Raw genomic sequence first — 13,984 nt, 5'->3', positions numbered from 1 at the left:
CTGTAAAACCCTGAAACATGTACATCACTATGTAAATGTATTCCAAAAGAGAGACATGTCGATAAAGAATTAGCGTGTTAGGACAAATTACTTACCTATAAATATGGTTTTTCCTGGGGTTCGGGTTCTCGAATCTCTCCGACAATATACCATCCCTATAGTAACTCCATTTGGCCTGAAACAAAATAAATCAATTGGTCAAGTTCAGTTATTTCTAAACAGATATAAATTGTCATAGTAATTATTTCTTAATTGTTTTGTTGTTAACAGTGAGGTTATAGAGGACTTAAAAATACCTTATTATTTGTTTATAGGAGGATCCAAACGATCTTGTTTTAATCGAGTTCTTTCGAAGACTTAAAAAATAGTTTTCAATGCAAAAGAACTTTTAATGGAATACAATACTTTTTTTTAATGAAATGATGATACTTGGAGGGCGTTTTTTGTAGGATTAGGTCTTTTAGGAAAGTTTATTGTAAAAAGGTGTACAAAAGAGTTATTTTTGGAAAAAAAGATTTTTTTTTGTTTTGTTTTTGTATTTTTAGAAAGGACTTCAAAGACCTTTTAGAGGAGGGTTTTTTTTAAAGACAGCAATCGTTTAAAAGACATCATGGGAGCCTTATTAGTAGATAAATGACAAACTTCCCTCACCTCAATTCCTATAGAGAAGTCTGACAACTTGCTTAACACTGCTTGTGCTAATCTGGTTTTCAATCCATTTTCATTCTCTCCAACAGCCTCTGCCAGCACCACGTTACGCCACTTCAGAGCCAATCGTCTAGAAACATGTTACAAATTTAGATTTCAACTGTTGGAAAGGGATTTGACTCAAACAATCAAACAACAATCCTACAGCCCTATTAAAGAAACATATACAAGTACTATTACTTTAATAAAGTCAATATTATGACCCAGGAGCAATTCAACATTGTTTGTGATAGATGCCTAAAACAAATACCTTTGTAGATAATAATGTAATATTGTACTAAATGTACCTAGAAATAGACTGTACAAGAAATAACCTTCAGCTCTTATGAATGCTTGAGAATTGTGTAGTAATTAAAATAAAAAAGAATCAGAATAAAAAAAGAATCATATCCAAAACACAGGGATCTGGCTGGCATATTAGTTAAAATGCAGGACATCTGTCAAATTCTGGTCTTAGTAATGTGGTAGTGCTGATATCGGGTAGTTTGGGACAATTTAACAGGTTTAACAGGTACCGGCCGTCACACTGCTCTGTATGTCGCCGAGACACCCGTAAGTGTTAAGCTGTAGGTCTACTTGACTACCAAAAAAAACAGGAAATGTCTTTCCTGATAGTAGTGCTAAGAAAACTTGTTTTGTTATTAGAGAAAACTTGAAGGCATACAGTAATTTTAATTTTTTTGCCAATTTTTTAGACAAACTGTCAGGAAACTTAAACTAATATACTTACATAGGAAACACATTATTATTCGTGTTCTGTTTGTCCCAGTGGCAAGGTCCAAACTTTGATCGCTTGAAAGACTCTTCCAGTATACTGACTTTATTATAATTCAATGTGCTGTTTCTCTGGATATCGTAGATAATAACAAAGCCTTTGAACAATTCTTTCATCTGCTCTTTCATCAACAAGTTTGCTATTATGTTTCTATCCACTTGTGTGTCCCAGATAGACGAAGATTTGTCCAGCTCCTTCATGACTTTGCCAGATAGACTTTCAGAGCCAGGCTCCGCTACACATAAAAAACACAAACTATAATCCCATATTGACAAACTAGATTGAACAACAGTGCTGTCTCCAACAAACATTCTGGTAAACCAATGAATATAACTAAATATAACTGAATATAACTAATTTAAATTCATTTAAAAAATGTTTGAAATTATTTCTCACCAACAGACCCTTGTATAAATTAGAAGATTTTTTCCAACTTCCTGAAATTAGATTTTTTTGATAGTAACAATATTCTCTGTAAGTAGTCTTAAGTTTAATATTGTGTTTTATAACTGACTCCATTCTGTACAAAATGTGCAATATGAATAAAGTTATTTTGATTGATTGATTGAATATAAACATCATAAGAAGCAAATATGTGACGTAAATTTCCTGACGACAAAATGTAGAATGGTAACGTAGGAAATTACGTCACCTTAATGATACAAAGACCCAGGAATCGCAAGAGTCGGGTTGCGGGGATTTTCCCAGGAGTTGAAAGTGATTAGGATAGCCTTAGTGTTGATAGCCTCGGTTATCAGTGCTCAGAACAAATCTAGCGGGTTACCAGACACTACACTTTTAATCACTGCTCTAGTCAGGGGAGTTTGTGAGGAATCGATAATTCTGATGGGACTCTTTGGGTAATAACTACTTGACACTCTACTAGCTACTTAACTAGACAAATAGTAAACTAATTAGTCACCCCGCTTACAGAGTTAAGGTAAAAGTATTAACCTGAAACAGACAAAGGTTAGCTGAAGATAGGCCTAGCCTAAGTCCCACAGAGTCTGAAATTACTAAAAAAATAAGTTGGCTCAAGTTATCTGTGAGAAACTGAACGAGGGAAAAAAATATATACAAAAAATAAAACGGTTCCTTGAGCTTAAAACGAAAACTAAAACTTGTACTTTCTCACATGGGCACTTGAGCAAACTTATGCCAAACTAGGCACGACGAAACCTGTCTGCTGGGACAAACTTAGAGATGGTCAAACGAAGTTTGAAATATTTAAAAAATCAAAAAGAAGGTCCCAAAGACAGGTTAAGAAACGTTAATCGAGAACAAGAGTCACTACCTTATATTTCCCACTAAACTAGTTGGTTACAACGACAAATATCGAAATTCTTTACTCGAAGGGAAGCCGGTCGGAGTCAGAATAGTGGTTTTCTTCTCCTCGGCTCAGGGTCGCGTCGTTGACGTCATACTCACCCCTAATTGGTCAGAGGTTACAAAGAAAAAAAAAAGAAAAAAAACAAAGCCTAACACTCGAGGGAAGTCGTAAGACAAACTCGGGAAGTTAGGAAGAAGTAAAACCGAAGCAGACGGCGCTATCCAAAAAAACAGAGATGCAGTTTTACTTCCTCTCTCCCGGTCGTCTGTCGTTGCACCTGTCACCTCGGATTGGTTTCGAGGTTATGTTAGAACGATGACTAGACTTTCACAACAGCCCACAACTGGCTGTTTAACTTTCATGGAAGTAACAAAATGTAATTACAGACAGTTCGAAATAACTATCCTTTAATTAGGCCTACCAATATTTTACCCCTCCCCCCCCCCCGTTACACCCCCTCCACACTACAGGACAAAAAAGACAAAGAGCGGACGAAGTCAGGTAGGAAGCAGACAGCCTGTGGCTGAGTTGCCTCAGAGGTCACAACGAAGAAGAGAAAGGAAGGGGAAAAGGAAACTGGAAGGGTAGAGGTAACGGAAGAACGAAACTCGGGCGGAAATGGAGGGATTAAGGGCGATGGAAGGGCGGGCAAGAAAACCAAGAAGACAAACCTATCACCCCCCGGTGGAGGGGGTTAATCAGTCGGGTCGATTCACACCACCGTAGAGGTGGTTACAAGGAGCCAGCAGGCCCACTACAACTGCTCAAGGCAGTTGGGGTCAAATGGCTCAGCGGGGTTGAAACCGTCGCCTCAGCTCCGGCAGCCGGCCCCGGACGACTCGCAGCACCTGGCTCGGCCGGAGCCGCACATATCGGTCGGCCCCCAGCATAATCCTCCACCGCTTGTTTCTTCTCTGCTCCGGCGTCAGTTGGTTGTAGGCGGCTGCCAGCCGAAGGAGGACGGCCCGTGACAGTGGAAGGTCATTCCCGGCGACGATCTCGTCGGTCTCCGTCCGGCGAACGGGGAATCTGGCCGGACTCCTTGGCAGCGCCAGCTCCCAGATGATGGGGGTAGGTCGGCGGCGCGCTGGGTTTGATGCGGCACCCTCCGGTGCTTCCTCCCATCGTTGACGGCAAGGAGGGGAAGCTCGACGAGGACGTTCAGGGAGGCGGCGAGGTCGCAAAACGGGGCGGGGACGAGGCGGCGCAGCAGGGCTGGGGCGATGACAGGGCAACGAGGCGGGGCGGAGACGGTGACGGGGCGGCGCAGCAGGGCCACGACGGCGACGGGGCGGCGAGGCGGGGCGGAGACGGTGACGGGGCGGCGCAGCGGGGTAAGGGCGTTGACGGGATGGAGAGACAGGACAAGGACGTTGATTGGCCGGAGAGACAGGGGGAGGGCGTTGACAGGGCGGAGAGACAAGGCAAGGTTGTTGACGGGGCGAAGCAAATCGGGCCCGGCGGCAAGGCGGCGAAGCTGGAAGATGGCCGCCAACCTGCTGGGGTTCCACCGCAGGGGATGGCGGTTGTTCCTCCTGCGGGAGATGCATTGCCGCCGGTGAAGGTGATCGGGACCGGATCTCCTCGACTTCGAGGTCCGAGCAATCGAGCAATCGCGCAATCCAGGCCCAGTTGGCCCCCAGGAAGTCCTCGATCTCCCGGTCCAACTCCATATCTTCAGGCTCGAGGTTATCTCGGTCCGGCGTCGGCGGGCGGGGGTCGGAAGACATCTCACCTACCCAACAGAACAAGCACTCAGCACCAAGCGGGATCATGCACTATAAGCTTAGGATACGTTAAAGGTACAAGCTACAGGTGAAGCGGCTTACAGCAGGAGCATAAAGCGTCACTACGGCAACATGCTGTAACATACACCTCTAGTCATACGCGTTACTTAGTAGTACTTAGTACTTAGTAGTACTTAGTACTTAGTAGTACTTAGTACTTAGTAGTACTTAGTACTTAGTACTTAGTTTAGTAGTACTTAGTAGTACTCAGTAGTAGTAGTAGTAGTAGTTAGTACTTAGTACTTACCTTACTTAGTAGCCAAAGCGAGGCCCCACCCCAAATTACCACTAAACACGTGCGCAAAACGGTTTTAAATCATTTGCGTGGACAACGTGCACCATTGAGGAATCCTCATCCCGCACCTCGTAAAGGTTAACTTGACGACCGATCACAGTGCAGGGGCCGTGATATTTTGACGCTAACTTTCCCACGATGGCGTCGGCAGCCAAGGATAGGTCATGGAGCCTTCTCATCACAGGCGTGCCAATCTTGTGCGTCACCTCCCTACGTCGGAGGTTATATATGTTATATATGTTGATTTTACTTGAGGAAACTCATCCAATAGTTTACTGTGCGTCTCACTTAATGAGGGACACCTCAAACGAAGAACCACGGACGGCCCGGGGAGGCTTCAGTTGTTGTCCTAAACATAGCATCGCCGGAGTAAAACCAGTAGAGTCGTGGACAGCGGTGTTGAGGGCGTACTGAAATTCCACCAGGTGGTTTTCCCAGGACCTATGATTGCCTCTCACGAATTGCGCAATCATAGTCTTCACCACCCGGTTTTGCCTCTCGACTGGGTTCGACTGGGGGCTGTAGGGGGCCGTCGTCTGTAGAGTGATGCCCCACTCAGCAGCTAACTCTCGAACCAGTTTACCAACGAACTGCATGCCGTTGTCTGTAATCAACACATCCGGAGCTCCATATCGAAGTAGGATAGCCTTCTTTCTAGGATGGTCACCACATTCTTTGCGGTTGCAGACGCAATGGAGGCGACTTCTGTCCATTTGCTGAAGGTATCCTGCACCACAATCAGAAATCGCTGACCCCGTTGTGATCTAGGCAATGGGCCTACCAGGTCAGCAGGGACTGCGTACCACGGTCCTTGGGGTTGTCGGAAGTACATTTTCTCAGCTGGTTTCATATGGGGTACTTTATAGGCCTGGCATTGGGCCCAAGACCGTACATAGGCCTTCACCTCACGACACCAGTTAGACCAAAAGTACTCCCCACCAACTCGGGCTAACGTCTTCTTCACCCCAAGATGTCCTGCCGTAGCTGTGTCGTGGTTTTCATGCAGTACCACAGAAACTTGGTCGCTTGATACACACACCCTCCATGTCGTAGGTAGATCCTTCCTCGAGACAGCACGATACAGCTTACAGTTGCGAAGCTTATATCTCACTCATCACCCTCACTCATGTCACTCACCCTGAGTAACGACCAGGGTGTTTGCTGACCAGATTGCGAAGACGGTCATACCAAGCACCGTGGCTGCCCGGCGGGTTACCATCGTTGTCAACGTCGGATGACGGGTCGTCAGTCTCCTGCGCTGCAGGATCAGGAGCTTCGAGACCATAGCCTTCGAGATAAATAAATAAATAAAAACATCTTTATTAGACGTTAGCCATTAGTATTAGAGATAAGCCTTGAATTTCCGAACAACCCACACCAGAGCGAGACCCTCCTTTTCAGTGCTCGTGTAGTTCCGTTCGGCCTCAGAGAGTAGCCTACTGGCATACGCAACGACCACTTCTCGGTCGTTTATACTCTGAGTGAGCGCTGCTCCCGGGCTATAATTTGAGGCGTCGACCTGGAGTACGAAGGGTTGGCTTAAGTCGGGTCAGGCGAGGATCGGGGCCGTCACCAAGGCATGTTTCAGAGCAAAATGTCAATGTTAAAAAAATTTTTGAAATTTTAAAAGCAGCCTCAGGAAAATTTTGTTTACAGATTATTTATGGGAAATTCTATATATACATTTTGTAGACAATCTAATTCCCTACATAGAAATATATAACATGTTAGTTAGGAAAATATTTTTTTTTATAAATTTTTGGTGCGAAATATAATAACAAACGTAGAACCAAAAAAATTGAAAACCGTACGTACAGTGTTAGTTTGTGTTGTAAAAAGTTGTGTATACTAATAATGATATATATTCATGTTTTTAAATTGTATAAAAAGGAGGATAGCAGCTAGCTTACCTTGAAAGTGTGGGTAGGCCATAGAATAAGTATAAAAACACTGTGCACACAATATTTCGTCCGCTAAGGGACTTTGTCAAATGTAGAGAAAGGGTTTATAAATTACGAAATGGCTGTTGTCAACTATGCAGGGTTGCCACATCTCATTAGTCTATTTACAACTATGTACAAACACACATATTATTTTATATACAAACTAGGCCTATTATGTATTTAGCTAGCTGCTGGGACAGGTTTATCTTAGGTTAAGGTTGGGGGAGTTCTGGAGTTGGTTATATACTGGAATGCCAGTTCCCACCTTCTTAACATGGAAGGGTTGCATTCATCCTTTGGAAGTGATTTTATTACTTTAGTTGTGAAGCAACTATCAAAGTCCATGTTGTGATTGTTGGCATGGATGGCCACAGGTTATTCTTTACTTGTTTTGACATCTTGGCGGTGGCCGTTCATTCTTTCTCTTTCGCCAAGATGTCAAAACGAGTAAAGAAAAACCTGTGGCCATCAAATATATTCAAATTTGATCGGTGTTTATTCAAATTGTTGTCAGATAAATGCTGCTACAAGATTGGGGACTTTTTCAATTAGCTATTAGTATGTCAAATCAATAGTTATGTATATCAATGAATAGTTAAGTTTATTCTTGACTTGACACAATTCATGTATATACAAATGTACTGTTTGAATAAAGGACTTTTTTATTTGATTTGATATGGTAGGATCATAAAATGTATGTAACAATATGAGAAAATGAATATAGATATTACGTCTAAGGTTTAAAGAGCTAAATATCAAACACTTTTTTAGACCCATTTTTATTTGGGGGTCCAGCAAATCCCCGCGCTCACTGCAGTGTAAAAAAATGAGTGTGTGTGCTTAAGGAATAATACTTGTGATAGAAGCGACTTGGTCTAGTGGTTAGAGTGCGGGACTTTGGTCCCGGGTTCAAATCCCACCAAATCACCAATGGATTTTATCTAAGTGATAATGCCGCAACCCCTAGGTCTAGCCTGAAGTAATGGGAAATACAATCCCGGGCTCGTGCCTAGTACAAAAAAAAACCCCAACTTAATCCAGGTTGAACTGGAGTTGGTGTATGTCATTTTGGTTTTTGGTTACATAGATGATGAACAAATTTGGCATTGACGAAGGGGTAATGTTATTTCAATGATGTCCTATAATAGGCCTAAATACATTTTCAGTTTTAAAATTGGCCCCAGTTGTGTAGAAAAAGTTGGACATATTAAAACAATTGTTAGAAATATCAAAATTCTTATCATGGCTAGTTCAATCCTCCAAATGCACATATGGGAAGTATTCTGGAAATAACTTACACAAAACGTATTTAGTCATAACAATACATTACACAAACTAAGTTTGGCAACATTGTTGCTAATGAATAAATGTTACTTTAAACTACGGTAATGAGTAAATTTAGGATTTTCACCTACAGGTCTATTAGGTAAACATAAACTTTACACAACTTACTCTGAGGAATGGCTGAAGACTGCAGATGGTCAAACGGATGAACTATCAAACCAGGATGAGCCTTGAGTAAACCATCCAGCACTTCTACAGCCAGAGCATTCACCATGCGTGTAGTTTTGGGATCATAGCTGGGAGTCAAAATTGCACAAAGTAAATTTGAGTAAAAAGAATATAGTTTAAGTTACTAACATTGTTTTTATGCATCAAAATCAAACATAAGTATCGTAATATACGTTGTTGAAGACAATTCTGTGGAATAGGTAAAAAAAGACCTTAAGTATAAACTAAGAACTACAATTTTTGCAAGTTTGATGTTACACTACATGGAAAATTAATTTGATATCACATATCACACATAATCCTTTACTACTGTACTATGCTCTCATGTGTGCTATGTACTAAACTTCCACTACTATTCACATAAGTTTTCCATAGGTCACCTATTTTTTCATAACCACTTTGAACTAGCCTACACTGCTTTTAAATTAATTTCTTAAGTAGCCTACAAGTATTATATTATTTAAAAAAAGTAAAAATCAAACAGGAATCATAAAAAATAGGTATGATAATATTTTCAGATAGAGCAGATATTCTTGGTCTTGTTTAATTAAAAAGCAACAGACAACTTGGAATAATACTAGCCTATATTTAACATGTACTTACCTACTTCCATATACACCCATTTGATAAAAAGCCTCAGTAAGGTGTACCAATTTCTGTTCTGGAAACTTGGATTTGTGTGTTTCCATGAAAGCTTTACACAGATCCCAGTGTTCGGAGTCATAATTGCTCTTATATTTGTTCACGTCCCAAGGGAAATCTGATACTATCCATATTCCAGACATGGTAACTAATAGTTCATCAAGTGCAATCTGAAATCAATGCTGAAACTAATATTCTATAAGTAACAGTCATATCACTACTACAACATAAAACTAACACAATACAGTTTAATGCACAGCATTTTTGAAATTATTATTTATTGTATTTGCAGTACTTTTAACAAAGTGCATAAACAGTCTGGAGATAATATAAAATCAACAACTCGATTCATTTTAACCTAAACTTTACCTTCCTAATCTAACCTAACATCAAAACACTTAATACAGTCACGAGACCGCATAACACCCAACCTACCCACCTCACATGTCTAAATAAGAACTTAAGTAGTTCATAATCAACACTCAGTTGAATTTATAAATGCCTCTACATCTTTGTATAAACTTACTCTTTGTCATACAGTCTAACCTTGATATAACGAACCTCGATACAACGAATTCCTTGATATAGCCTAACGATTTTTTTTTAAATCCCCTAGAACTCTCCATAAGACACAATGTTTATTTTACCTCTACATAACGAACAAACCATAACAACGACCTTGATTTAACGAATTTTTCGTGATTTCGTCTAAAATAAGACACCTCAATATAGCGAATTTATCATTGTCAGAACCTCTACATTGCGAATTTAACCACTGCATAGCGAATTGTCTACGTCTTTCCCTCGATATAACAAATCCCCCACCCCATTATTGTTTTTGAAAAATCTGTTTCTTTATCAAATGAAATGGAAAGGTGACGTCATCGCTTGCGCTAACATTCATCTGCTCCGTTTTACACATCTCTGTCTGCTGTCGCTGCGCACGCTATGTTGCAACTGAGAACTAATTTAATTCACTGAGGACTGATGACGACGTAGGTAATGTTTAGTAAGCTGTGATTGGGCGATAAGTAACTATGGTGAATTGTACAATTTTTGGATAAAGAGAAACCTAAGAAAGAATATAAAAACAAAACCAAAGAGAAAGAATAGCAACATCGTTATTTTTAACATTCCTTTTTCGAGTGTATTTATTATCTTTGAGCTGGCCATGATTATACACTTTTATAATGACTTATTTAATAATTTACTGTATTGTTTTCAATGCAATTTGTTTCAACTAGCAACACCAATGCTATAGTTAATGATTATTATTGACATTCCTCTGTTGTGATAAGTCAGTACCTAGGCCTACTGTACTGTAAGTAGCCTACCGGCCTAACTTATCACGAGCAGTAGCTTACAAAACTTTCTACTACTGTTTTGTTTTGTTCTTTACATGGTTTATGACTACGCAATACAGTGTTTTGCTAGGTTTTAGGAGGGTTAGAACAAGCTGTGATTTTAAACTTACAGTTTTTTAACCTGTACCAAGGTCAATGCCATTTTCATGATTGCGCAATATTCAAGATCCCTCCCCTTTTTTATTCCGGATAGTTTAGGTTCTACTGTACAATGTAAACACTGTACTGTAAAGTATTGTAGCCTATGCAACTTTAATTGTGTTGTAATGATGTCTAATCCCGACCTATATTGACCGACGCTGGTTCTGAACCTCGACTTAGCGAAATTCCTGCATACACAACCTCTATATAACGAACCTCGTTTTAACAAAATCCTTGATATAACGAATATTCAGTTCGGTCCCTTCAGATTCCTTATACTGAGGTTGGACTGTATTAGGTTTCTTCTTCTTCCCTAGACGAAAGACGGTCCTTTCAATTTCAATCGTTCATGTTTGTACCTTCTACAGCACTCTTACTTGACGGAATCCACGCCTCAGTAAAAAAAAATTTGGTTTGAAAGAAAAAAGTTATGCTTTGTGCACCCCTTGTTATTGATTGCACGTTGCATATGGTTTTTTAGGTTATTTTATAACTATAGTATTAATTGTATAGTGTTATTTTACCAAGTTATTGTTAGTTCTTTTTTTTATGTGTATTGTGAAGTGTGAAGAACTTTTATTTTGACAGCAGACAGCTAAGGACTCTATCACGCACAGGTCATTGTGACCCATGTGATATTTTTATTTTTTTGTATTTATTGCTGCAAAACAGTGTGTAATAAATAAAGAATTTTCTCTCTCTCTCTCTCTCTCTCTCTCTCTCATGTTTGTGTTGGTCAGTCAATTCACAGTAAAGTTATGGTTATAGAGACCAACCGACAAGAGGCATTACATTAATAAACTTCAAAAAATCGTAGTAAATTCAGTTTTTGTGGCAGCAGAAAATTTCTTGCACCATTATTTTCAGGTAAAAATCTAGTTTCCAATGATATATAACTTACTATAGAACACTTGGTCACTTTCAAGTAAATAATTACCAAAATGTCCCCCATTTAACCCTAGGAGTGGCGAGACCGATTTTCAGTATGTGCTTTGTGGAGTGGCACGCTCATTTTGGTGAATTTGTAAGGGAGTTCTCCAAAAATCTGTATAAAATTAGTATGTAGAGATAAACTATTGAACCGTATATTCATTTTGTTCGTAATAGTCAGTAGAATTCAAAAATGGTAATAAAAACCAATTTTAGAAAGGTAGATTTTTAGAAAAAAGTAAAAAAAATAAAATTTATAAATTTATCAAATTTTATTTCAAAAGCAAACACGTGTCACATGTAACGTAATTTTTTATTGCACATTTCAAAATATGCATTTTGTTCAGAATTTATTCCTCTACATAGACATATCATAATTTACACAAAAGAATTATTTTTATAGATTTACTAGCAATAATACGGAAAAATTGGAAAACGTCAATTTCTTCAACTACACGTTGATAGATCCACAAATGCCCTCTACTAATATATCAATATGATAAAACCACAAATTTTTTGAAGCCAATAATATCATTCTATATAAGAATAACTAAATAAGATAAGTAATAGAATGTTTGGTTTTCACAAAAGCAAAAATGTAAACAAAACAACTGATCAGCTGTTATAGCCCACAAAACTTCACTGACTTTTTATCCTATTTTGGATCACACATGTATAAATATCTATGCAAAATAATGCATAAATATTTCGCCTAATACAAAATAATAAACTAAAACGAACATTACAATGTAAAATTAGGGATAAACCCACACTTCGTCTTTGTTATCGGACAAAAACTCACGACGACGCCGCCATTTTAGGTTAGACGATGACAAGTGTTCTGTTCCTTTAGCTTTGAAAAATCAAAAGCTTCTATTAGTGTGACCAGCCTAACAACATTGAATTCTACTGTCCTTCGTCTACAAGAGCGTATATAAAACAACGTTTTTGTACTTTTCACATTGTATATATATGCGATTTAGAAATCGACATTTTATGTCGATCCGCCACATGAACAATACGTAAAAATAGGCTATTTACAAAAATTGTTTATCAGCTGTTGGAATGTATTATGACGTTATACTTTATACAGAATAAAAGATTTCTTCATGCTTGTTGCAGTGGTACCACTTGCTTTTGTCAGAGACAAAAATTACGTCTGCTATTTATTTTTGAAATGACTCATCATTTACGATTGCGCAACAAAACATGGCGTTCGCGAGTTCGCGCGTATTTTTCGTTTAAATGTAACTCATTATAAGATCGATATATTTATGTTATAAGGTTCATTCTTATAATAAAATGAAACTACGGAATCTTATCTTTCCATTGGTATAAGAGTTATGTCATTTCACCGACTTTAAATGTGCTTAACATGCAACTGAAAAAAACGTTACATAAATCGACATATTCTGTCGCCCGCCACTCCAGCGGCACATTTTGAAATCGACATTTTCTGTCGGTCTGCCACTCCTAGGGTTAAAGTTTTCTCTAATTCTTACCGTTTCCGATAGGTATCCCAATGGTGGCCTCCTTGAGTCGATCACCCTGTATAATAATCCAGAGTTAAGTTAGGGCCTATGTTGCTATTTCTAATTTTTATGATGGGTGGGTTTAAAAATAATAATATGGTATACCTTTTTGAATTGTAGGTAGAACTAGGATGAAAGTAACTTTATTAACTTAGGCCTACATTTTTCAACCAGGCCTGGGCCTATTCAGTAAATACTTACTTAACTTACACTAAGTTAGTCAAAAATCCCATCTCCACACCCGCGGGCAAGGCGCCTAGAATAAATAGGCCTAAGTTACCTAATTGCCAAGTTAAAATGACAATCTTTAACACTTGTAACTAGGCTAACTTATACACTTTTCAATAAATAGGTAGATAGCGCACTTACTTATTTTGGTACTTCAATATGCCTATGTAAAATATTATCTTCAGTGGGCCTAATAACAAAAATGTATAACCTCACTGTTTGGTATGAAACATAGTTGCATGGTTGTGTAGTAGTAAAAGTAAACGAAACGAACGAGTGGAGTAACGCCTAACGTTGTTTGTTAACGACAACGTAGTACAAAACAAATAAGAAAGAGAGTAAAACAATTAGAATTAATCAAAGTACAAGTAAGTTACAATGGTTACATGTACAAACGCAACACCACAATCATAATTTCATAAACCTTCAGTACAGTACAGTAGTCACTCACCAGTCACCACAGTCCAAACCAAAGTCCAAGTCCATAGACCAAAACCAAACAAACAACACAAACCACAAACCCAATCACAACGGCGAATGGCAACGGCAACAACAACACATGGATGGAACCAATGAAAGGAAAGGAAGTAGAGTAGACTGAAGAAGAGAACAGATTGAGAGTGAAGTGATGGAGTGGGACTGGACTAGCATCTCAGTTTCCCCACCCGCAAATTGATGAGAACCTTTTCTGCAAAAGAGTGGGGGATTGTGGGAGATTTAAGAAAACCAACCAAACTTGCTGATAATATAAAAAAGATATAAAATAAAAATCGAATAAAGGTTTACTTACAATTAAT

At 39.0% G+C, this 13,984-nt stretch overlaps 1 protein-coding gene across 4 annotated transcripts in view; it reads right to left on the bottom strand.

The window, feature by feature from the left end:
• The window catches only part of LOC129002084 (uncharacterized), an 87,406-nt gene extending 73,898 nt beyond the window's left edge, over nucleotides 1-13,508 (bottom strand). The window contains exons 1-7 of one of the 4 annotated variants that reach the window (XM_054429619.1): nucleotides 13,329-13,508; nucleotides 12,930-12,975; nucleotides 8,954-9,162; nucleotides 8,291-8,418; nucleotides 1,439-1,718; nucleotides 652-778; nucleotides 96-175 (exon numbers count right to left, since the gene is read on the bottom strand). In XM_054429619.1, the coding sequence (XP_054285594.1) occupies nucleotides 96-175; nucleotides 652-778; nucleotides 1,439-1,718; nucleotides 8,291-8,418; nucleotides 8,954-9,135 (797 nt within the window). In that variant the 5' untranslated portion in view covers nucleotides 9,136-9,162; nucleotides 12,930-12,975; nucleotides 13,329-13,508. Of the gene's footprint in view, nucleotides 1-95; nucleotides 176-651; nucleotides 779-1,438; nucleotides 1,719-8,290; nucleotides 8,419-8,953; nucleotides 9,181-12,929; nucleotides 12,976-13,160; nucleotides 13,189-13,328 lie in introns of those variants that run through there. The other 3 variants (XM_054429620.1, XM_054429618.1, XM_054429621.1) reach the window with 3 other exon arrangements.
• Between the last annotated feature and the right edge of the window lie 476 nt (nucleotides 13,509-13,984).

This window comes from Macrosteles quadrilineatus, unplaced genomic scaffold, assembly GCF_028750875.1.
Source record: "Macrosteles quadrilineatus isolate MER2022 unplaced genomic scaffold, UCM_ALF_1.0 Scaffold_9__3_contigs__length_116548681, whole genome shotgun sequence".
NCBI lineage: Eukaryota > Metazoa > Arthropoda > Insecta > Hemiptera > Cicadellidae > Macrosteles > Macrosteles quadrilineatus.
The sequence above is the reverse complement of the archived record's forward strand: the minus strand, read 5'-3'. Positions and strand labels throughout refer to the sequence as shown.